Here is a 24,860-nt window from a genome sequence, read left to right on the forward strand (position 1 = left end):
TTACTTATTTTCTCCTGCCACTTAAAGATTAGCTCTGTTGGTCACAAGCACACAGGACCAAAACAGCCCACAGATGTCCTCTGGGGTCACCTGCAGGGGTCGCCACACCAACATGGCATGTCTACAACTTACTAACCCTAACCCATACATCTTTGTAATGTGGGAGGAAATCACATGGTCACAAGGAAAACATATAAACTCCTTACAGTGGTGGAATTGAACCTGCATCTCTGGCACTATAAAGCTTTACGCTACTGTCTGTCCCACTTCAAAATGCACTGAAAGAGAGCAAGTCGTTCTCACTTCTTACGTTCCTCGCCACATCACAGTCGGCATTTCTGACACCTTTGAAAATATTTAAATTTTTTCTTTCAGTTATCTAGTTTCCCCTCCTTGACTGAAAATGTGACTCACCAATCCCTGCCTCATATTCTCTGACTGAAAACAAGATCCACCAATCACTACCTCTCCCTCACTGACTGAAAACATGATCCACCAATCACAACCTCTCCCTCTCTGACTGAAAACACAATCCACCAATCACTACCTCTCCCTCACTGACTGAAAACACGATCCACCAATCACTACCTCCCTCACTGACTGAAAACACGATCCACCAATCACTACCTCTCCCTCTCTGACTGAGAACATGATCCACCAATCACAACCTCTTCCACAACAAACCAGTGTTTCATACAACACACACAAAATGCTGGAAGAACTCAGCAGGCCAGGCAGCATCTACGTTAAAGAGCAAGCAGTCGACGTTTTGGGTCGAGATCGTTCATCAGGACAGGAGAAAAAATGATGGGGAGTCAGAGTAAGAAGGTGGGGGAGGGTTGGAAGGAATACAAGGTGGTAGGTGATAGGTGAAACTGGGAGAGGGAGAGGTGAAGTAAAGAGCTGGGAAGTTGATTGGTGAAAGAGATAAAGGGCTGGAGAAGGAGAAACTGATAAGAGAGGACAGAAAACCATGAAAGAATGCCAAGGTGGAGGAGCCCCAGAGAGAGGCGATGGGCAGGTAAGGAGATAAGGTGAGAGGGAAACTGGGAATGGGAAATCGTGAAGTCCTCTGCTATCAGATTCCTCCCCCACCACCTCTTTATCTCCTTCACCAATCGACTTCCCAGCTCTTTACTTCAAGGCCCAAAATGTCAACAGTTTACTCTTTTCCATAGATGTTATGCTGCCTGGCCTGCTGAGCTCCCTCTAGCATTTTGTGGAGTGTTACTTGGATTTCCAGCATCTGCAGATTTTCTCCTGGGTATTTCATACAGGCAGTTCCACCCGTTCCGAGCCCTCCCCCACACGGCTGAAGTGGCTTGAGCACCACAGGTGCACCAGCATACCGTGTGTGGTGGTTTAACCACGTGTTATCTGCAGTAAAGTATAGCAGTCTAAACGTCTTGAAAAGCAGAGGAAGGTCACAGGGATGGGGTGAGGTAAAGTACTTCAATGCCAAGTGTTAGACACAATACATTCGCTCTCCTTCTGGAACGGTGTGATACAACCCAGTCATGTACATGGACAATAATTCCTTTCTTCCACCAAAGCACAAAATTTCAGACAAGCGGAGAGCATTCCCAGCAACACCCTCTATCCTACGTTCCCAAAAATGCCGCTACCTGGGATCCCAAATCACTGGGGTTCAAACTCAGAATCAGGATTAACATCATCGGTTGTATCGTAGTAGGCAGCCGTCGACCCCAGGAGATCATGGGTTTGTGGCTCTGGTGGTCTGTGTCCTCTCCAGGGTGCAAGCCTGGGAAGATTTGAAGAACCGGCTGTTGCCCATGCAGTCGGCTCCCCCTCCCCACGTCACTGATGTAGTCCAAGGGAAGGGCAGGCGCCGATACAGCTCGGCACCAGTGTCATCGCAGAGGTTGCCAGAGAGAAGTTGTAAACAACATCAAACTGCCTTGGGGACCCCGGCTCCGGATTTCTACCTCAGGTTTACTCCCGAAGTATTTCCCATGGGTTGGTATTGCCACAAGGCAGCTGAGATTTAAAATCAGAGTTTTCCTTCTCCACATATATTAACTAAAATAATTAAATATATTATGTGGAGATTTGTGGCATATATGATATATATGTACAATATCTGAAATATGTCTTATGGAAATGTTCGTTTGATGATGAACTTCAATAAAAAATAAATTCCAAAAAAATTAAATAAGTTGTGCAAAAAGAGAGCAAAAATAAAGAAAAATAGTGAGGTAGTGTACATGGGTTCATTGTCTATTCCGAAATCTGATGGTGATGGGGAAGAAGCTGTTGTTAAAATGTTAAGCCTTAATATATCAGGAAATCTCCCAAACAGACACATGAAAATCCACGTGCCATTGTCCCAATCTTCGCACCAATGACCAAGACCTTCTGCCCAGCCTACATCCATCTGTTCTGCATAGCCATGTTAACGAGAGAGGTCGGACTAGTCAGACTGGTTCAAGCTGACAGGAAGGGGACAGAAACACCGATAACCATGTGTTGTTACAACAGAGGCTTGCAGAAGAGCACTTGTGAACGCACAGCTTTGTCAATCGTTGAAGTGGATGGGCTACAGTATAATTCTTTTCAAACACATATAGGAAAATTGAAAGTTAAATAAAATAATGAATTCCAAAAAAAAACTTAATGCATTCTATTTAGCAGGATGGGTTGAAGAATTTGTTGAGGTTCTCTCATTTGCACGACAAACTTGGAAAATGTTTAACATGTTTCTTAAAGTTTTAAGGGGAAAAAAATCTGAATTATACTAATTTCTGTCCCCAGTTCATGTATTTTAGTGTTGCATTCTATAAATAGTTTTAAAGTTGCACAATCTCTCCATGTGGCAAATCTCAGGAAGTTAATGAGCCAGAGCCAGACATTACAATCCAAGGATTAGTGCACAGGCGGAGATAAATCGATATGCAATCCGCTGTTCAAAAGAAACATAACCCATTAAAGCTACTGATTTTGGTGTTCTAAGCAAATCCAACTCGTTCCCATTGTGTTAGCAGCAAACCCTGCAAAACCATCTAAACTGGAAACATTCTTGATAACATCATTTGAAGCTTGGCTCCGTCTAGTCTCCACAACCTGTGGTTAAAACGTCATGGGATATACAATAGCAAAAGATGCATGAGGGAGAACCAGACTAAAGCATGTGAAGTACATTCAGCCCCTCGAACCTGTTCCAGCATCACGATTGTTTGCAGCTGATTGGCAATCGACATATTCTGATTCCACACACTTATGATGATACCCACTGCTTCAATGAATTTTAAGGATGAGAAAAAGAGATGTCGACAACAAACTTTGAGGAAGGATGATTCCCGTCTTGAGGATTGTCTTCCTCCAACCAGACTGCTCCACCACAGAAAGGATGCGACCACATCAACAATAGTGATATGAAAGAAGAAAATCAACTCCCCTCCACCCCAGCTTGTGTGCTCAAGGAGGACTACAAGCCTGTCCTTATTCCCCTTTATCCCTAACTAAAGACCCCAGGGTCAATTTAAGTTAAGTAGAGACACATGGAATTTGATGTCGGCGACACTTGCCAAACTTGGCAATCAGCTTACAGGTTTTTCGTCACCAGGCAAGACATCCTCTGTACGCAGTTGTTGGTGCTTGTCTCTGGGAGTGCTCACATTTATATAGGCCCTCCTGTTCGCTTGCCTGGGTCCTGATTGGCTATCCCTTCAGGTGACCTTTGAATTTCTCGGCTTTCTTTGGCTCTTAAGCGGTTCACAAAAGGTGTCTATTTCGATATATTCTGTTAATTCCATAAACAAATGTTTTGAAATAGATGCTGAGCTACCAATATTCACCACCATCCTAAACAGGTGGAATTCAATGATTGTAGGTTTACTGAACTCCAAAACCAAGCCCGGTCTGTCTCAGACATTGGTATGGACAATCAGAAATAGGCACAACCGCAGTTCAAAGGCATTCTACTCATTGCAAGTATTTAACCAACCTGACAGAACTCAAAGCATTGAAATTGGTGTTTGTTTTTAAATAATTAGGTGCGCTTTCCATTGTAAGGAGATGTATTCCCATCTGCAATGAGAGTTCTGTCAAATACAGTGGATTCTTGCTAATTGGTTAATCAGGGCAGCCGCTCGTTTGGGACAGCTCTTAAGGAACAAAATCTAACCTAGAAAATAGTTTGGATTCCCTCTGTTTATTTGTGACACTATGCCGCTTAATTGAGACAGGAGACTGTTGCTGAACAGCTTCAAACTAGCGTTAGTCACATACACTTGTGTGGCCATTGGACACTACACTGTGCTTAGAGGGAACAGTTTTTAAATAGCATCAGTTACGTGTTTGTATGTTCAAAAAGCAGTGGTTTTTGTCGCCAATAAGGGGAGCGAGAAATAAGCAGTAAGACCATTCAGAATTATTTTGCTCACTGCGTTTTCAAGGGTTTAGGCTTGGAGATGCCTGGAACAGCCAAGAGTGGAAACGAAATGATTTCACTAGTTCAACAAGTTAGGTACTACAAAGAATTTGAAGTTATCGAAGATCATCTTGACTTACAATGAAAGTGAAAGTTTGGAGGATTTAATCATGATTGTATTGTTTGATGGATCTCATGGTGTCCATTATCTACACTTCGTGTCTGTGCTGATTTTGTTCAGTTACAATCAGTCAACAGGACACATACACTGAATAAATTTCTTCATCAATAACTATTAGGAACTAATTCACAACTTTTGTTAGTATTCTAATTGGTTCTGTATTTTATTTAAATACATAATTTGATACTCAGTTAAACAATAGTTTTTTTATATAGATTTTTATCCATTTCCATGAAACTTCAGCTAATCGGGACAGCTGTCTTTTACCTAATACTACACTGCATGACGTGCAAGCATGATTTGGAAAGTGATTGGAGGAAGAGCGTCAAGGGGAGGCTTTATTTTTACACAGTGTTGTAAGTGCCTGGGACGCAAGGCCAAGGGTGGTGGCAGAGGCAGATACGTCAGAAGTATTTAAGGAAAGACACATGGATGAAAGAGAAATGGAGGGCCATGTGGAGAGAAGGAAGGGTTAGGTTGATTTTGGAGTAGGTTACAAGGTTGGCACAACATTGTGGGCTGAAGGGCCTTGTAAGGTGCTGTATGGTCCTATCTTCTATGACTTGCCTCCATTCAGTGTGAGTGTGAGATACAGAGCATCAACCATTAATAGTCAGCGGTAATTCCCCTCCACCTTTCCATTCCCAGTCCTGACCCTTCCTGGAAAATGTCCCGAGTGTGAATATCAGAATTGGGTTCAAATGATAAGGCAGCTCAAACTCAAATAGCTAATCATTAACAGAAGCCGAAATATTAGAAGACAAAATCTTGCCAAAGAGAGACACCGAGATCAAAAGTATTCTTGCACAGGAGAAAAAAACTATATGACCCGGGCGAGTCAGGGTTAAAATAAGTCTTTTTACTCACTTAATGAAATAGGTGGCGCCTTCAAAGGTGAATCCTTGCTCCCACCCACGAGGAAGTCCTGGGGTTCATTAGAAATATTAAAAAATACAAAACACTGTATTTAAAAGTCGCGATGGACAATAACTTTTAAAAAAAAGATATCAGCGCGTCAACACCTTGCTGCCATTGCTTTACCTGGGCGGCGCCGGTGTCCGGTCCGAAGCGGTTGTCCCGTTTCGGGATGAAGCCAGCTGGTGGACTGGGTCAAATCGCTACAAAACCAAGAGAAGATTTATTGAATGAATGTGTGTTTGGAAGTTGTGAATTTCCTGTTGCGACTTCAAAGGAGGTAGCCACACAGTAACAAATACTCAACTCTATGAAAAACAGGCGACCGTCCCGGGTTGCGCCGTAATTCCAGGGCTGGGGTAGTTCCTCCATTTGGCCCCGGTGCTCTGGGATTCTGTGGAAACGGTGAGGTGAGAGAGGTGGGCGGCTCTCCTCCTCTTCTTCCCTCTCTGGATCTTGCTTCCTAGTGCGAAAGATAGGCGAGTATTCAGGATCAACGCCCACTGTAGGCGCCGTTCCCGAGGTTGGAACCCTGCCTCCCTCGGCTCCCTACAGTGACCAGGCGCGGGGAGGGGAGGGGAGGGTCTGTGACCGAAGGGCTGCTGATTCAGATGGGTTTTGGGGAAGGCGGGGGGATTTGGGTTAGGTGGTGCTGTAGGAGATGGGTGATGAGAGCGATTTGGATGGTATTGGGAGGGGTACTGGAGTTGAATGGCGTGGGGAAATTGCAGGAAGGAACTTGGATAGAAACGTCACGGAGCATTGCAGCACAGAAGCAAGATCTTCGGCCCATCTAGTCCGTGCCGACCTGGTTTTCTGCCTGGTGCCATCTACCCATACCGCTCTCCAAACTTCTCGATTGTTATAATTGAACCCGTATCCACCATTTCTGCTCGTTCCACTCTCAGAGTGAAGAAGTTTCCCCTCAGATTCCCCTTAAATATTTCATTTCATTTCAATTCAATATTACATTTCATCCTAAATCTATGACCTCTAGTTTTAATCACACCCAACCTCGGGAAAAAACATTAACGTGGTCATATTTTTACTTATCCCCCAGTTTCACCCATATAGCCTCAGTATGCCCTCTCTGGGCACTGCCATGATACAATTAATGCCACTCTTTCTCCATAAACATCTATCATGTTTAAAACAATGGAATCCCAGAACACTGAGTTGCCAATCCTTCCCTTTCCACAGCTAAATCTGACTACTGGCTACATCATAATTCCACATGCTTATCGCTCTCTGCATTCATCTGCTGAACCTACAATACTCCTTGCATTGAAATAAGACCCTATAGGAGCAGAATGAGGCCATTTGGCCCATCGAGTCTACTCTGCCATTTCATCATGGCTGATCTATTTTGCCTCTCAGCCCCAATATCCTGCCTTCTCCCCATATCCTTTCATGCCCCAACTAATCAAGAATCTGTTAACCTCTGCCTTAAATGCACAACACAAATATACATTACTCAGCCTCTCACTTTCCACCTTTGTATGCAGATTTAATGTTCACTTTCCCCAGAGGCACTCCAACTGTGGACCTGTCACTCTGGTTCCCATCCTGTGACTCTAGTTTAAAACCCTGGGACAGAACAAGCAAACATTCCTGCTAGGGTATTGGTGTCCCTCCAGTTCAGGTACAAACTGCCCCATTTATCTGTGATCTCTTCCCTCCCAATATCTACCACCACAGTCATCTCCAAGGTAGCGCAATCGGGGGTTTGATTCCCTCCTCTGTCTGTGAGGCGTTTGTTTGTTTCCCCCATGGCTGCATGGGTTTCCTCCCACATTGAAAGGATTATAATTAGTAAGTTGTGGGCATGCTATTGAATCCAGAAGCAAGGTCCCGGACACTTGCCCACGGCAATCTTCAGACTGTGTTGGTCATTGATGCAAAAGGCACATGTTTCAATGGCATTCTAAACTCCAGTGTGTACAGGCCCAGAGCCATCAAACACTCCTCAGGTGTTAACCCTTTCATTCCTGGAATCACTCATGAAACCTCTTCTGGGCCCTCTCCAAAGTCAGCACATCCCTTCTTAGGTACGGGGCCCAAAACTGTTCACCATACTCCAAATGTGGTCCAGCCAATGCCTGATAAGATCTCAGCATTACGTCCTTGCCTTTACATTCTCGTCCTCTCAAAGTGAAAGCTGACATTGCAATTGCCTTCAGGGATCTGGAGCAACAATGAATGTGCCAGAACAAAAAGCTCAACAAGTCGAGCAGCATCTGTGGTGGTGTGGGTGGGGGAAGGGATCGTAGACATTTTCCAGTCACAACCCCACATCAGGTCTGGGAGAGGTGGGGAGAGATGGCCAGTTATAGTGCTGGTAACATATAAACCTAATACAGCCCTATGACACTGCATTCACAGCATTGTCACAATTGTTTCAATACTAATTCTCATATTTCCTTATGAGAAAAGGCCATTCAGACCATTGACTCTGTGCCGACTTTCAAAACAATACCCTCATTCCGTTCCTCATCTATTTTCTCTCTCACAGATTCTAGCACCAGTAGCCCTTTTGTGCTCCTGCTTATCTTCACTCGTCTGAACTCTGAACTGATTCCACACCCTACGGACAAACTTTCAAGGATACACACACCAAATGCTGGAGGAACTCAGCAGGTCAGGCAGCATCCATGGAAATGAGTAGAGAGTCGATGTGTCGGACTGAGACCCTTCTTCAGGACTTCTAAGGGCTCTACAACTCATGTTTTTGGTACTTATTTACTTAATTATTATTTGCAATTTGCCTTCATCAAGCAGGAGGTACTAAGATTCGTGCCACCAGGTTCAAGAACAGCTACTTCCCTTCAACCATTCAGTTCTTGACACAACCAGCACAACCCGAAACACTGAAGTTTAGCAGCACTATGATCACTTTGATTACTTCGTACTAAAATTACTTTGATTATTGTTCTAATTATGTACTTTCTTGTAAAAACTGTGTATATTTTATGTCCTTGCTTTTTCTTGAGGATGCTGCTTATCTGATGCTATGTACCTGTGATGTTGTGAAAGTAATTTTTTCACTTAGCTGGGATTTTGCACGTCCCAGCCTCAAGCCGCGGTGTTGCCTGTTTACAGCCACCTGGAGAGGGGCATCAGAACTGCTGTGCTCCACCAGGGGGCAGTGTGGCAAGGTATCCAGGCTGGAGTTGGTGCTGCCCCCCAGTGTTTGCTTGGCAGAAGACAAGCTGTATTGTTGTCCACTGCAGATTAACCTGGCATTCTCTCAGGGTCTGAATTTTTTTTTCGTATCTTACTGATATTTTACATGTGTAGTGTGTGATTGTTTTGCAGCTTGGCCCCAGAGTACCGCTGTCTCGTTTGGCTGCATTCATGGATAGTTAAATGACAATTAAACTTGAATTGAGTAAGACCATAACACATAGGAAGAGAATTAGGCCATTCAGCCCATCGAGTCTGCTCTGCCATTCGATTATGGTTGATTGATTATCCCTTGCAATCCATTTTCCTGCCTTTCCCCCATTACCATTGATGCCCTTACTAATCGAGAAACTATCTACCTCCACTTTAAAGGTACCCAATGATTTGGCCTTCACAGCCATCTGTGGCAATGAATTCCACAGATTCACCACCCTCTGGCTAAATTTGACTTTGACATTGACTTTGAAGTGACAGTTCTTTGTCTCACTGTCTCTGCCCCTCTCTCTCTCTCTCTCTCAATATCTTGACATCTCTCTCTCACCACCCCTCTTTCAATGTCTTTTTCATAATATCCTTCTCACAACCATTCCAGAAAAAACAAAATTAATGTAGGCTTAAGCCTTTATCTCATTCTTCTGGGTCAGATGTTATTGCCAAAAGCTGACTATCAATAGTAGTTCTCACATTTCCTTACAACCTAGAAGGAAGCCCAAATAAAAGTCACCGACCTTCAAAAATAACTTTGTTAAAAACAATTTTTCTCTGTGCTTTCTAAGGTATTACATTTCAATAAGACATTGAAGAAATGTAATTATTATGCCAAACATTAGAACTGTTGTGTCCTGTTTTGAGAATCAATGTCACTTGGGTACAAAGAGGGAGAATTTTTTTGTACTTTCAAACACAGTAGATATTAGGCCCAGGAATATCCTTCCTAAAAAGCCAACAAATATTTTCAAAGAAAGTAAATGTTTGAAGATGGAAGTGTTTGCAAGTTATGAAGAAAAGACAAGGACTGACTGGATTTTTCTTATAGGTTTGATGCAACACATTGAAATGCCCCTATCAATACTACAACATTCATTAACAGAAGATTCTGCAATGCAGGAAACCCAGAGTATAAAATACTGGAGGAACTCAGCAGGTCAAGCAGCTTCTAAGGAAAGGAATAAAGTGCTGACATTTTGAGTTGAGCCACTTCATCAGGAGAAGAGAACGTAGAGTTCCTCCAGCATTTTGTGTAGGTTAAATATACAGAATCTATTACTCCTTCATCATTATTTCTCACATGGAATGGAAATCAAACTGGGGAGTAACATTAATCAGTGCGAGCTCTATCTCTGCCTCTCCTTAAATTGGAAATTCAATTCATTTCAAGTTTAATTGTCGTACAACTATTCATGAACGCAGCCAAATGAGACAGCATTGCTCTGGGCCCAAAATGGAGCACCAACAGTCACACAGCACAAAGCACACATAGCACATACAAGATATCAGTATGATACTGTTGTGCAGAGAACTGCAGTCGGCCACAATACAGCCTGTCTTCTGCCAAGCGAACACCAGGGGGCAGCACTGGCTCCAGTCTGGATGCCACGCCACACCACCTCCGACACCTCTCTCCTGATGGCTGTTGACAGTTGATTCTTTATCTTCACCCCGGCCAGGGATGAGTTAGAAACACATTGTGCTGTCACAGCATGGAAGCAATCTCTTAGGCCCAAGCGGTCTATGCTGACCACATTGCCCACCCAGCTAGTCCTAATTTCCTGCATTTAGCCCTTAATCCCTCAGAGCACCATTATTAAGTAGCAATAGCAGCATACAGTAGTAAGTCCCACTTAGTCAGAGTCAGGTTAAACCTGTTGGAACCTATTGCTTTGGAACTCAAGAATGAGACATAAAACTTGTTGCTTACGGTTGTTTTATTATGTGAGAACAGAAGAATAGAGTAGGCTAAAAAAGTAGTTGTGGTCTTCTCATACCAGACTACAAATAAACAGATAACAGTTAACCAATAAAATAGCCAGATGCAAATAATGTGACACTTGCCACTGCCACCAGGAAGTTTCCAGAAAAATACAGAGGCAACTGCACCGCAACCTCTGAACAATTACACTGACACTCAGTGGCCACACTATCAGGTACACCTGCTTGTTAGTTAACCACTCGAGTGGCCGAAGCTCAATGCATAAAAGCATGCAGGCACGGTCAAGAGATTCAGTTGTTGTTCAGACCAAATGTTAGAATTGGGGAAAGAAATGTGATCCAAATGACTTTGACCGTGGAATGATGTTGGTGCCAGACGGGGTGGTTTGGGAATCATGGAAACTGCTGATCTCCTGAGATTTTCACGCACAAGAGTATCCAGAGTCCACAGAGAATGGTGCAAAAAATTTTTTTAAAATCCAGCGAGTAGTAATTCTGTGAACAAAATGCCTTGTTAAAAAGGGAATGGCCAGACTGGTTCAAGCTGACAGGAAGACGACAGTAACTCAGATAAGCACAGGTAGTGTGCAGAAGAGCATCTCTGCATGCACAGCACAGCAGACTTTGAAGTGGATGGGCTAAAGCAGCAGAAGGTCACGAACGTACACTCAGTGACCACTCTATTAGTTACATTTATGTAGATTATATAAAAATACAAGCAAGCATAGGAAAATAAAACTACAAGAAAATAGAAGAAAAATGACAATTCTCCAATCCAGCAAACCCGAACCTTTCACAGTCCTCTCTGTGTTTTCCTTTCTATAACAATAAATAAGCTTTGCATTTGTACAGGAAAATAGAGCCATTGTTAGTGTCATTACAAAGGAATAATGACACTTTCTGTGGCTCAGCAGTGATCACCAGATCACAAGTGTGGTGAATGGAAATAGTCTTCCCAGTTTAACATAGAAAAACTCTTCACAATTTTAAATCTGTCAGAACTCACCTTAACCTTCAACGAAAAGTGCCCAGCCTCTCTTCTCAATGAAGAATTCTGATTCTTCACTGAACTTCTTCTGTACTTTCTCCATACATCTCCCAAAGAAGGGCACAAATATGGTTTTATTCCATTTAATAAATATTAGGAATCAACATAAAAAAAAAACAGATTCTGGGAAAACAAAACAGAAAGATTTAGTATGTAAGAACCCCAGGACTCTGAGAGAGGTACAATAGCTGAAGAGATTGTGGAGGCATTAGTCATGATCTTTCAAGAATCACTAGAGTCTGGAATGGTTCCGGAAGACTGGAAAATTGCAAGTGTCACTCCATTCTTTAAGAAGGGATAGAGACAGAAAAAAAGGAAATTATCCGCCCTCCTCTTTTCCTTCGCTACATTGACGACTGCATTGGCACTGCCTCCTGCACGCATGCTGAGCTCGTTGACTTAATTAACTTTGCCTCCAACTTTCACCCTGCCCTCAAATTTACCTGCTCCATTTCCAACACCTTCCTCCCCTTCCTTGATCTTTCTGTCTCCATCCTGGAGACGGCCTATCTACTGATATCTACCATAAGCCTACAGATTCTCACAGCTACCTGGCCTATACCTCTTCCCAACCTGTCTCTTGCAAAAATGCTATCCCCTTCTCACAATTCCTCCGTCTCGGCCGCATCTGCTCTCAGGATGAGGCTTTTCCTTCCAGGATGAAGGAGATGTCTTCCTTTTTTAAACAAAGAGGCTTCCCTTCTTCCACCATCAACTCTGCTCTCAAACGCATCTCTCCCATTTCCCGCACATCTGCCCTCACCCCATCTGCCTGCCACCCCACTCGGGATAGGGTTCCCCTTGTCCTCACCTACCACCCCATCAGCCTCCAGGTCCAACGTATAATTCTCCTTAACTTCTGCTATCTCCAATGGGATCCCACTACCAAGCACATCTTTCCCTCTCCCCCCTCTTTCTGCTTTCCGCAGGGATCGCTCCCTACGCAACTCTCTTGTCCCTTCGTCCCCCCATCTCTTCCCATTAATCTCCCTCCTGGCACTTATTCTTGTAAGCAGAACAATTGCTACACCTGCCCTTACACTTCCTCCCTCACCACCATTCAGGGCCCCAGACAGTCCTTCCAGGTGAGGCAACACTTCACCTGTGAGTCGGCTAGTGTGGTATACTGCGTCCAGTGCTCCCAGTGTGGCCTTTTATATATTGGTGAGACCCCACACAGACTGGGAGACCATTATGCTGAACACCTATGCTCTGTCCACCAGAGAAAGCAGGATCTCTCAGTGGCCACACATTTTAATTCCACGTCCCATTCCCATTCTGATGTGTCCTCTACTGTCAAGATGAATCCAAACTCAGGTTGGAGGAACAACACCTTATATACCGTCTGGGTAGCCTCCAACCTGATGGCATGAACATTGACTTCTCTAACTTCCGTTAATGCCCCTCCTCCCCTTCTTACCCCATCCCCGATATATTTAGTTTTTTGCCCCCCTCCCCTTTTTTTCCCACTCTCTGCCCGTCTCTGCCTGTTCTCCATCTCCCTCTGGTGCTCCCCTCCCCTTTTCTTTCTCCCGAGGCCTCCCTTCCCATGATCCTTTCCCTTCTCCAGCTTTGTATCCCTTTTGCCAATCACCTTTCCAGCTCTTAGCTTCATCCCACCCCCTCCGGTCTTCTCCTATCATTCCGCATTTCCTCCTCCGCCTCCTGCTACCTTTCCTTTCAGTTAGTCCTGACGAAGGGTCTCGGCCCGAAACGTTGACAGTGCTTCTTCCTTTAGATGCTGTCTGGCCTGTTGTGTTCCACCAGCATTTTGTGTGTGTTGCTGAAATTATAAGGCAGTTAGCCTGACTTCAGTGGTTAGGAAGATGACGGAGTCTATTTACTTATTATATACTTATTTATTTTTTTTCTCTCTCTTCTTCTATACTCTGTATTGCATTGAACTGCTGCTGCTAAGTTAACAAGTTTCACAACACATGCCGGTGATAATAATTCTGATTCTAATTACTAAGGATGAGATTTCAGGGTACTTGGAGGCACATGATAATAGGGACCAATGCCAGAATTGTTTCCTTAAGGAGAAATCTTGTCTTACTGTTGTCTATTGGAATTCTTTGAGGAAAGTATACAGGCAGTATAGACAAAGGAGAGTTAGTTGATGCTGTTTGCTTGGATTTTCAGAAGGCCTTTGACAAAGTGTTGCACATGAGACTACTTAACAAGATAAGAATTAATGGTATTACAGGAAAGATACTAGCATGGATAGAAGATTGGCTGATTGGCAAGAGGCAAAGAGTCAGAATAAAGGGAGATTTTCTGGTTGGCTGCCAGTGACTAGTGGTGTACCACAGGTGTCAGTATTGGGGCCACTTCTTTTTACGTTATACGTCAAGATGTAGATGACAGAAATGATGGATTTCTGTCCAAGTTTGCAGATGATACAAAGGTAGGAGGAGGAGCAGATCGTGTTGAGTAAGCAGAGAGTCTGCAGAAGGACTTGGAAAGATTGGGAGTCTGGGGAAAGAAGTGGCAGATGGAATACAGTGCAGGGAAGTGTATGGCCATGCACTTTGGTAGATGAAATAAAGATGTAGACTATTTTCTAAATGGGGAGGAAATTAAATAACCAGGTGTGCAAAGGGATTTGGGAGCCCTAAAGGTTAACTGCAAGGTTGAGTCTGTGGTGAGGAAGGCAAATGCAATGTTAGCATTCATCCTGAGAGGACCAGAGTAGAAGAGCAAGGATGTGATGGTGAGGCTTTGTAAGACTTTGTTCAGACTGCACTTGTTGGACTTGTGAGTAGTTTTGGGTCACTTATTTAAGAAAATATGTGCTGGTGTTGGTGAGGGTCCAGTGCAGGTTCATGAGAATGGTTCCAGGAATGAAAGAGTTAAGTATGAGGAGCGTTTGATGGCTCTGGGCCTGCATTTGCTCAAGTTTAGAAGAATGAGGGGTATCTCATTGAAAGCTATTGATTATTTTAAGGCCTAGATACAGTGGATGTGGAGAGAATGTTTCCTACAGTTGGGGAGTCTAGGAGCAGGGGGCACAGCTTCAGAATAGAGGGACGTCCATTTAGAACAGAGATGAGAAGGAATATATTTAACCGGAGGGAGTGAAACTGGAATTCATTGCCACAAACAGCTGTGGAGGCCAAGACATTGAGTACAGTTAAAACAGAAGTAAATAGTTTGATTAGTCAGGGTGTCAAAGGCAGGAGAATAGGGTTGAGAGAGATAATAAATAAAATATGATGGAATAGCAGAGTAGGCTTGATGGGCTGAGTGGCCTAATTCTGCTCCTATGTCTCATGATCAGGAATAATCTGTGCAAAAGCGAAAAAGCGAAACAGCTAAACGTTTTAGTCCTAGGACTCTTTATTAGAACTGAGCAAAACAAGAGAGAAAGTGTTTAAGTTTCAGAGATGGTGTGGATGCTGTTCACGGATGGGGGAAGTGGGGGAGATGAATAGAACAAAGCAAATATCTCTGATAGGGTGAGGCCAGGACTGCCAACCCCAGATGGGACAGAAACCTGTGGAGGTCATCTGGTCAAAGGGTTAATGGGGCTTGTTAGAGAGAAAGAAAATGATCAAAAGCCAGGAGGTAAGTGCAGATAAGCAAGTATAAATAACAGAACATAAAAGGCTATGAAGTGCAGGGCCATGGGACATACAGTATGCAGCAGAACAATAGGAAATCCAATCCAATGCCTGAATTTTAAACAAAATCTTTCCAATGAGGAAATGGCTAATATGAAAGATTTTTATCTTCAGGTGAAGAAACCTAGATTGAAGAAGGAGGTTCAGATGTCAGAAATCCTACAGAACTTGTCAGTGTATCTGAGGTAGATTCTGCTAATACAGATATTGGGAAACAGTCAAAGCTTACAAGAAAGAATCTGATCAGTTTTGGCTTAAAATGTGTGCCGTGGCAACAGAGATGACTAGGGTTTAAGTGTAGATTTGGACTCTTAGCCCACCTGTCTAAATTAGAAGTTACTTTTAATTGATTGTCCATCATTCAGGAACCCCACCGCCCAGGACATGCCCTCTTCGAATGGTTACCATTCGGAAGGAGGTACAGAAGCCTAAAGGCAGGGACACTCAGGGATTTCAGGAACAGCTTCTTTCCATCTGCCATCTGATTTCGAACATTGAACCCATGAACACTAACACCCTGCCTTTTTATTTATGTTTTTGCACTACTTATTTAACTACTTAATGTTCATATTGGTACTTACTATAATTCTGATTTTTCTCTATATTTATCATGTATTGCATTGTATTACTGCCACAAAGTTAACAAATTTCATGACTTATGTCAGTAAGATTAAACTAGATTCTGATGGTGATAAAATACCCTTTAAGGATTTTTTCAATTGTGAGGATTCAAAAATCTACAATCGTATCAGGATGGTGTAAAATCCCTCCTTCAACATGAGAACCTGTGAAAATCTCTTTGCATCCGCCTGCAGAATTTGCAACATAAAACTGTAAGGCATAGGAGCAGAATTAGGCCATTTGGCCCATTGAGTCTGTCCATCATTCAATCATGGTTGATCTATTATCCCTCAAAACCCCATTCTCCCTGTAACCTTTGACACCCTTACTATCAAAGAACCTATCAAAGCCCAAAGTCTTGGCCTCCAGAGCTGACTGTGGCAATGAATTCCACAGATTCACCACCCTCTGGCTGAAGAAATATCTCCTTGTCTCTATTCTAAACAAATGTCCTTCTATTAACCATATAACCATATAACAATCACAGCACGGAAACAGGCCATCTTGGCCCTCCTAGTCTGTGCCGAACCCTTAATCTCACCTAGTCCCACCTACCCGCACTCAGCCCATAACCCTCCACTCCTTTCCTGTCCATATACCTATCCAATTTTACCTTAAATTACACAACTGAACTGGCCTCTACTACTTCTACAGGAAGCTCATTCCACACAGCTATCACTCTTTGAGTAAAGAAATACCCCCTCGTGTTTCCCTTAAACTTCTGCCCCCTAACTCTCAAATCATGTCCTCTAGTTTGAATCTCCCCTACTCTCAATGGAAACAGCCTGTTCACGTCAACTCTATCTATCCCTCTCAAAATTTTAAATACCTCAATCAAATCCCCCTTCAACCTTCTACGCTCCAATGAATAGAGACCTAACTTGTTCAACCTTTCTCTGTAACTTAATTGCTGAAACCCAGGTAACATCCTAGTAAATCGTCTCTGCACTCTCTCTAATTTATTGATATCTTTCCTATAATTCGGAGACCAGAACTGCACACGATATTCCAAATTTGGCCTTACCAATGCCTTGTACAACTTTAGCATTACATCCCAACTTCTGTACTCAATGCTTTGATTTATAAAGGCCAGCATTCCAAAAGCCCTCTTCACCACCCTATCTACATGAGACTCCACTTTCAGGGAACTATGCACAGTTATTCCTAGATCTCTCTGTTCCTCTGCATTCCTCAATGCCCTACCATTTACTCTGTATGTTCTATTTGGATTATTCCTGCCAAAATGTAGAACCTCACACTTCTCAGCATTAAACTCCATCTGCCAGCGTTCAGCTCATTCTTCTAACCGGCATAAATCTCCCTGCAAGCTTTGAAAATCCACCTCATTATCCACAACACCTCCTACCTTAGTATCATCGGCATACTTACTAATCCAATTTACCACCCCATCATCCAGATCATTTATGTATATTACAAACAACATTGGGCCCAAAACAGATCCCTGAGGCACCCCGCTAGTCACCGGCCTCCATCCCGATAAACAATTATCCACCACTACTCTCTGGCATCTCCCATCTAGCCACTGTTGAATCCATTTTATTACTCCAGCATTAATACCTAATGACTGAACCTTCTTAACTAACCTTCCATGTGGAACTTTGTCAAAGGCTTTGCTGAAGTCCATATAGACTACATCCACTGCCTTACCCTCGTCAACATTCCTCGTAACTTCTTCAAAAAATTCAATAAGGTTTGTCAAACATGACCTTCCACGCACAAATCCATGCTGGCTACTTCTAATCAGATCCCGTCTATCCAGATAATTATAAATACTATCTCTAAGAATACTTTCCATTAATTTACCCACCACTGATGTCAAACTGACAGGTCTATAATTGCTAGGCTTCCTTCTAGAACCCTTTTTAAACAATGGAACCACATGAGCAATACGCCAATCCTCCGGCACAATCCCCGTTTCTAAAGACATATTAAAGATCTCCATCAGAGCTCCTGCTATTTCTACACAAACTTCCCTCAAGGTCCTGGGGAATATCCTGTGAGGACCCGGAGATTTATCCACTTTTAAATTTCTTAAAAGCGCCAGTACCTCCACCTCTTTAATTGTCATAGGTTCCATAACTTCCTTGCTTGTTTCCCACACCTTAGACAATTCAATATCCTTCTCCTTAGTGAATACCGAAGAGAAGAAATCATTCAAAATCTCTCCCATCTCCTTCGGTTCCACACATAGCTGACCACTCTGATTCTCTAAGGGGCCAATTTTATCCCTCACTATCCTCTTGCTTTTAATATAACTGTAGAAACCTTTCGGATTTACTTTCACCTTATTTGCCAAACCAACCTCGTATCTTCTTTTAGCTTTTCTAATCTCTTTCTTAAGATTCCTTTTACATTCTTTATATTCCTTGAGCAATTCCTTTACTCCATGCTGCCTATATCTATTGTAGACATCCCTCTTTTTTTGAACCAAATTTCTAATATCCCTTGAAAACCATGGTGCTCTCAAACCTTTAACCTTTCCTTTCACCCTAACAGGTACATAAAGATTCTGTACCCTCATAATTTCACCCTTAAATGACCTCCATTTCTCTATTACATCCTTCCCATAAAACAACTTGACCCAATCCACTCTCTCTAAATCCCTTCGCATCCCCTCAAAGTTAGCCTTTCTCCAATCAAAAATCTCAACTCTAGGTCCAGTCCTGTCCTTCTCCATAATTATATTGAAGCTAATGCTATTGTGATCACTGGACCCGAAGTGCTCCCCAACACATACATCTGTCAGCTGACCTATCGCATTCCCTAACAGGAGATCCAACACTGCCCCATCTCTAGTCGGTACTTCTATGTATTGTTGCAAAAAACTATCCTGCACACATTTCACAAACTCTAAACCATCCAGCCTTTTTACAGAATGAGCTTCCCAGTCTACGTGTGGAAAATTAAAATCTCCCACAATCACCACCTTGTGTTTACTACAAATATCTGCTATCTCCTTACACATTTGCTCTTCCAACTCACGCGCCCCATTAGGTGGCCTATAATACACTCCTATCAGTGTTACTGCACCTTTCCCATTCTTCAATTCCACCCAAATGGCCTCCCGAGAGGAGCTCTCTAATCTATCCTTCCAAAGCACCGCCATAAGATTTTCTCGGACAAGCAATGCAACCCCTCCTCCTCTGGCCCCTCCTACTCTATCACACCTGAAGCAACTAAATCCAGGAATATTTAGTTGCCAATCACACCCTTCCTGCAACCATGTTTCACTAGTAGCTACAACATCATAATTCCAGGTATCAATCCACGCTTTAAGCTCATCCACCTTTCTTACAATGCTCCTAGCATTAAAATAGATACATTTAAGATACTCTCCATCTCCTCCTCTCTTTCCATCCCTAACAATGCATTCAAATTTATTATCCTTTTCTTTCTTCTCCCCTACATCTTCGGGCTGAGCGCATCCCTTCTCCATCACCTGCCTTTCCTCCCTCACACACTGTCTATTTACTTGCTCCACTGGTGAACTAACCTCCTCTCCCATAGTCTCCTCAAATAGTCTCCCGCCCCCCCATCTTACTAGTTTAAAGTCCGCCCTGTTGCCCTAGCAAACCTCCCCGCTAGGATATTGGTCCCCCCACGATTCAAGTGTAACCCGTCCTTCTTGAACAGGTCACTCCTGCCCCAGAAGAGGTCCCAATGATCCAGAAACTTTAATCCCTGCCCCCTGCTCCAATCCCACAGCCACGCATTCATCCTCCACCTAACTCTATTCCTACTCTCACTGTCGCGTGGCACAGGCAGTAATCCCAAGATTACTACCTTTGTGGTCCTTCTTCTTAACTGCCTTCCTAACTCCCTATACTCTCGTTTCAGGACCTCTTCCCCTTTCCTTCCTATGTCATTGGTACCTACATGTACCACGACCTCTGGCTCTTCACTCTCCCACTTCAGGATATCTTGGACGCGATCAGAAACGTCCCGAACCCTGGCACCAGGGAGGCAAATTACCATCCGGGACTCCCGGTCACCTCCACAGAAACGCCTGTCTGAGCCCCTGACTATTGAGTCCCCTATTACTATGGACCTCTTTCTTCTAACCCTACCCTTCTGAGCTACAGGGCCGTCCTCTGTGCCGGAGGCTCGGCCACTGTCACTCCCACCAGGTAGGCTGTCCCCCCCAACAGTACTCAAACATGAGTACTTATTGTCAAGGGGTACAGCCACTGGGGTACTCTCTAGTACCTGCCTCTTCCCCTTCCTGACTGTAACCCACCTATCTGCCTCCCGTGGTCCCGGAGTGACCACCTGCCTGTAACTCCTCTCTATCACCTCCTCACTCTCCCTGACCAGGCGAAGGTCATCGAGCTGCAGCTCCAGTTCCCTAACTCGGTTCCTCAGGAGCTGCAGTTCGGCGCACCTGGCGCAGATGTGGACGTCCGGGAGGCTCGGAGACTCCAGGATCTCCCACATCCGACACCGAGAACAACAAGCTGCCCTCACACTCATACCTCCCAAATAACTGAAAATACAAGAACTAAAAGATAAGCCTACTGTGCCCTCTTCCGCCTAAGCCCTCTGAGCCCAAGCCCTACACTCTGCTCCCGGCTCACTCCGCTGGCCGCAAACGAAGCTGCCCGCTTCTTAAGGCGGCGTTCTTTATATATCTTCCCTCCTTCCCAGGCTTCCTTCACGCGCCTGCGCAGTCCCGCCTCTCAGAACTCCGATCTGAGAAGCAATTGGACAATTTGAAAATGGCCGCCGCCGCACTTCCTCTCAAGCCTCGCTGTCCTCTTCCAAAAGTCTATTCCAAGACTCTGTCCTCTGATCCTAGATTCTCCCACTATTGGAAACATCTTCTCCACAAGTTTTCTTCAATTCCCTCAGTAGTGATTTAAAATCATATTCCTCCACCCTGCTGATCAAAATTGGTAAAATTGGTAAGTTGGTTTATTGGTGTTGTCTGCACCAAGATACTTAGTCCTCCATGCTATTGAGTCAGGTATGATGTTCTTTTAAGGAGTTGTCTATTGATAGGTCCTCAGTGGATGGAGAGGCCAATCTGGGAATCAGAATCAGATTTAATATCGCTGGCATATGTTGTGAAATTTGTTTTCTTTTGCAGCAGCAGTACAATGCAATACATAACAACTTTAAAACAGTAAATTACAATAAGAAATATATATTAAAATAATTAAGTAATGTAAGAAGAGGGCAACAAATACTGAGGTAGTGTTCATGGTTCATTGTCCATCCGGAAATCGCATGGCAACGAGGAAGAAGCTGTCCCTGAAATGTTAAGTGTGTGTCTTGGCTCCTGTACCTCCTTCTTGTTGACAGCAATGAGAAGAGAAATCATGTCCTGGGTGATGGGGTCCTTACTGATGCCACTACCTTTTTGAGGCATCGTCCTTTTGAAGGTGTCCTCGATGTTGGGGAGGCCAGTGCCTATGATGTTTACAACTTCCTGCAGCTTTTTCCAATCCTGTGCGGTGGCCCCTCCATACATAGAAACATAGAAAATAGGTGCAGGAGTAGGCCATTCAGCCCTTTGAACCTGCACCGCCATTCAGTATGATCATGGCAGATCATCCAACTCAAAACCCTGTACCTGCTTTCTCTCCATACCCCCCGATCCCTTTAGCCACAAGGGCCATATCTAACTCCCTTTTAAATATAGCCAATGAATTGGCCTCAACTGTTTCCTGTGGCAGAGAATTCCACGGATTCACCAGTCTCTGTGTGAAGAAGTTTTTCCTCATTTCGGTCCTAAAAGGCTTCCCCTTTATCCTTAAACTGTGACCCCTCGTTCTGGACTCCCCCAACACCGGAAACGATCTTCCTGCATCTAGCCTGTCCAATCCCTTTAGAACTTTATACGTTTCAATAAGATCCCCCCTCAATCTTCTAAATTCCAGCCAGTATAAGCCTAGTCGATTCAGTCTTTCTTCATTTGAATGTCCTGCCATCCCAGGAATTAATCTGGTGAACCTTCTTTGTACTCCTTCTATGGCAAGAATGTCTTTCCTCAGATTAGGGGACCAAAACTGCTCACAATACTCCAGCTGTGATCTCACCAAGGCCTTGTACAACTGCAGTAGAACCTCCCTGTTCCTGTACTCGAATCATCTTGCTATGAATGCCAACATACCATTTGCCTTTTTCACCGCCTGCTGTACCTACAAGCCCACTTTCAATTACTGGTGTACAATGTGTTACGAACCCCGTAACTGGGTCACTTACCAGAAAAGATAGAGAGGTCCGTTGAAGTCTGATGGTACTATTTTTAACAGTATTTATTGATAAAGGGGCACAAAAGTAAGATTAATGCAAACATACAGATAATATGCGTCGTCAATAAATCTAAAAGCGCGGGTATAATAATAATCAATAAGAAATAGCTCTATCGTTGTCTAGGGGATAATGTATTGTCCGATGGAAATATAAAAGTCACTGTTAGTTCGTTCAAGCTGCAGCGTTTTTGGTTTTGAGAGAGAGATGGTTTAACTTGCCCAGTTCTTTGATGATGCCAATCCTTCGAGTCTTTTGGGAGTTGGTTTCCCCGTTGTTAGCTAAAAGCTGTTTTTCTGTGGTAAGGGCACTGGTTTCCGGGGCAAATGGAACCGAACGCTCGTGGCCTCCCTACTGGCTTCCGCTATTACGGGATCGCTAGCGTTTCTTCTGGTGCGTCTGAGGGGCTGTTCCCACAGACCCTCTTTTATCCTGACTCACAGGGTCTCAGATGTCAGTCAGATTGGGGGTGATGCAATCCCTCCCTCAACCAGCCCACTTTACCTGAGGGCTTCCACGTAGCACAGTATTGTAATACACAAGTTCGTCTCCAAGAGACAATGGCCGTTTCCCGTAGCTTTATATCGCCGGGGGGAACAAGACATTCTGCACGTCTCTCTCTCATTTCCTGGGTCTCCAGACCCAAATCAATAGTGATCTTGCGATTCTCACAAAGGAGGGGGCTACCCCGCACCCTTTGGCCCCTCAGGGCTGCGGTACATTCATAACAAATGACACTCAGGTGTCGTTGCATCTCCCCTTTTCCTAATCGGCCACCGTTCAGATAATAATCTGTTTTCCTGTTCTTGCAACCAAAGTGGATAACCTCACATTTATCCACATTAATTTGCATCTGCCATTAATTTGCCCACTCACCTAACCTATCCAAGTCACCCTGCATCCTCCTCACAGCCCCCCAGCTTCGTGTCATCCACAAGCTTGGAGATGCTGCATTTAATTCCCTCGTCTAAATCATTAATATATATTGTAAACAACTGAAGTCCCAGCACTGAGCCTTGCAGTGCCCCACTAGTCACATGATTTTCCTTTCACAAATCCAAGCTGACTTTGTTCGATGATTTCACCTCTTTCCAAATGTGCTGTTATCTCATCTTTGATAACTGACTCTAGCATTTTCCCCACCACCGATGTCAGACTAACCTGTCTATAATTACCTGGTTTCTCTCTCCCTCCTTTTTTAAAAAGTACCAGACAGTAAAAATACCAGACGATGAGTGTTCTTGGTGGTGGTATAACAGCAGTCAAGTGTGTTGGCTCCTCTGATTCCACAGGTGACAAGTTGGTGGTAGTTGTTCAGAGTGGTTTTCAAGCTGGCCTAGGCGAAATCCCCCACAATGATAGAGAAGGCATCCGGGTGCAGTTTTCTGCCTGCTGATCACAGTGCTCAGCTCCTCCAGAGCCTGTCTGACGTTGCCCTTCGGTGGAAATTTTCACTGCTGTCAGAATGATGGCAGGAAGCTCCCTTGGCAGATAAAATGGATGACACTTGACCTCTAGATGTTCCAGGTCGGGTGAGCAGTACTGAGACAGAACCATCACGTTTGTATACCATAATAGAACCATAGAACACAACAGCACTGAAAAACAGCCATTTGGCCCTCCTAGTCTGGGCTGAAACTTCATTCCGCTAGTCCCACTGACCTGCACCCAGTCCATAACCTCCAGACCTCTCCTATCCATGTAGCTATCCAATTTATTCTTAAAACTTAAGAGGGACCCCGCATCAGGGACAAATGTGCTGTCCCTGATTTCCCTGCATACGGAGCACGCGACTGCCCTAACTGCTGTCTCCGTTACCTGCTCCTAATTAAATTAATTAAAGGAACTTACCCAGCCTTACCGCACCGGGAGCAAGCTTGTCCTCAGCCTCTGCTCCCTGAAGCCTCTCGAGCTCCACTCCTACCCTGAGCCATTCACTCACTGGCCGCTCCTCTTCAGTTACCTCTCCTTTTATTTGTCCCTGCCAATTATCTGAAGTACTCACTCCCTGTAATCAACTAGTCAACACTCTGTTTAGCCCTCCAGTTGCCCTCCACACTCCTTTTAAAGCACACTCACCTCAGCTCCTCAGCTGCTTCCTAGCACTCAGCGCTCTCCCGAGCCCCTTGCTCCTCTTCCTGATGCGACGGTCCCGCGATCACACCGTCCCGAGTCCCCGCTCAGCGTTCCTTTTAAAGCACACTTCCCAGCACTCAGCGTTCTCCTGAGTTAATCTGAAAGATAATAAGTTAATCTAAAAGCATACGCTAACTTCTCTACCTCTGAGAGACTCAGCTGTCCTGTCTTTACAGAGAATAGAGACGCCATGCTGGATCCAAAGTGACGGGTGTGAGCCATGTTTCCGTAAAGCAAAGTTCACAGCAGTCCCTGATGTCCCTCTGGTTCAGCAATCTTGCTCTGAGGTCTTTGACTTTATTTTCCAGAGACTGTACACTCACTAGCAGGATAGTTGGGAGTGGAGGGTCTATTTCCCTCCAGCTCACAGTTACTGAATTAACCACTGTCTAGTCGGTGACCAAAAGCATTCCATAGGAATCTGTTCTGGTATCCCGGCTCTTTGTGATTTTCATAAATGACTTGTATCAGGAAGTGCAAGGGTGGGTTAGCGGGTTTGCAAATGACACGGAAGTTGGTGATGTTGTTATAGTGTTGAAGTTTGCCATTGGTTAGTAATGG

General features: G+C 44.1%; 1 protein-coding gene across 18 annotated transcripts in view; it reads right to left on the bottom strand.

Annotated features, from left to right (window-relative positions):
- plekha6 (pleckstrin homology domain containing, family A member 6) overlaps positions 1-6,030 on the bottom strand; it is a 347,966-nt gene extending 341,936 nt beyond the window's left edge. For 4 of the 18 annotated variants that reach the window (XM_059950196.1, XM_059950195.1, XM_059950179.1 and 1 more), the window contains exons 1-3: positions 5,794-6,026; positions 5,613-5,689; positions 5,439-5,496 (exon numbers count right to left, since the gene is read on the bottom strand). In XM_059950196.1, the coding sequence (XP_059806179.1) occupies positions 5,439-5,496; positions 5,613-5,689; positions 5,794-5,858 (200 nt within the window). In that variant the 5' untranslated portion in view covers positions 5,859-6,026. Of the gene's footprint in view, positions 1-5,438; positions 5,497-5,612; positions 5,690-5,793 lie in introns of all 18 variants that reach the window. The other 14 variants (XM_059950186.1, XM_059950188.1, XM_059950194.1 and 11 more) reach the window with 6 other exon arrangements.
- Between the last annotated feature and the right edge of the window lie 18,830 nt (positions 6,031-24,860).

This window comes from Hypanus sabinus, chromosome 25 (genome assembly GCF_030144855.1).
Source record: "Hypanus sabinus isolate sHypSab1 chromosome 25, sHypSab1.hap1, whole genome shotgun sequence".
NCBI classification, from domain to species: domain Eukaryota; kingdom Metazoa; phylum Chordata; class Chondrichthyes; order Myliobatiformes; family Dasyatidae; genus Hypanus; species Hypanus sabinus.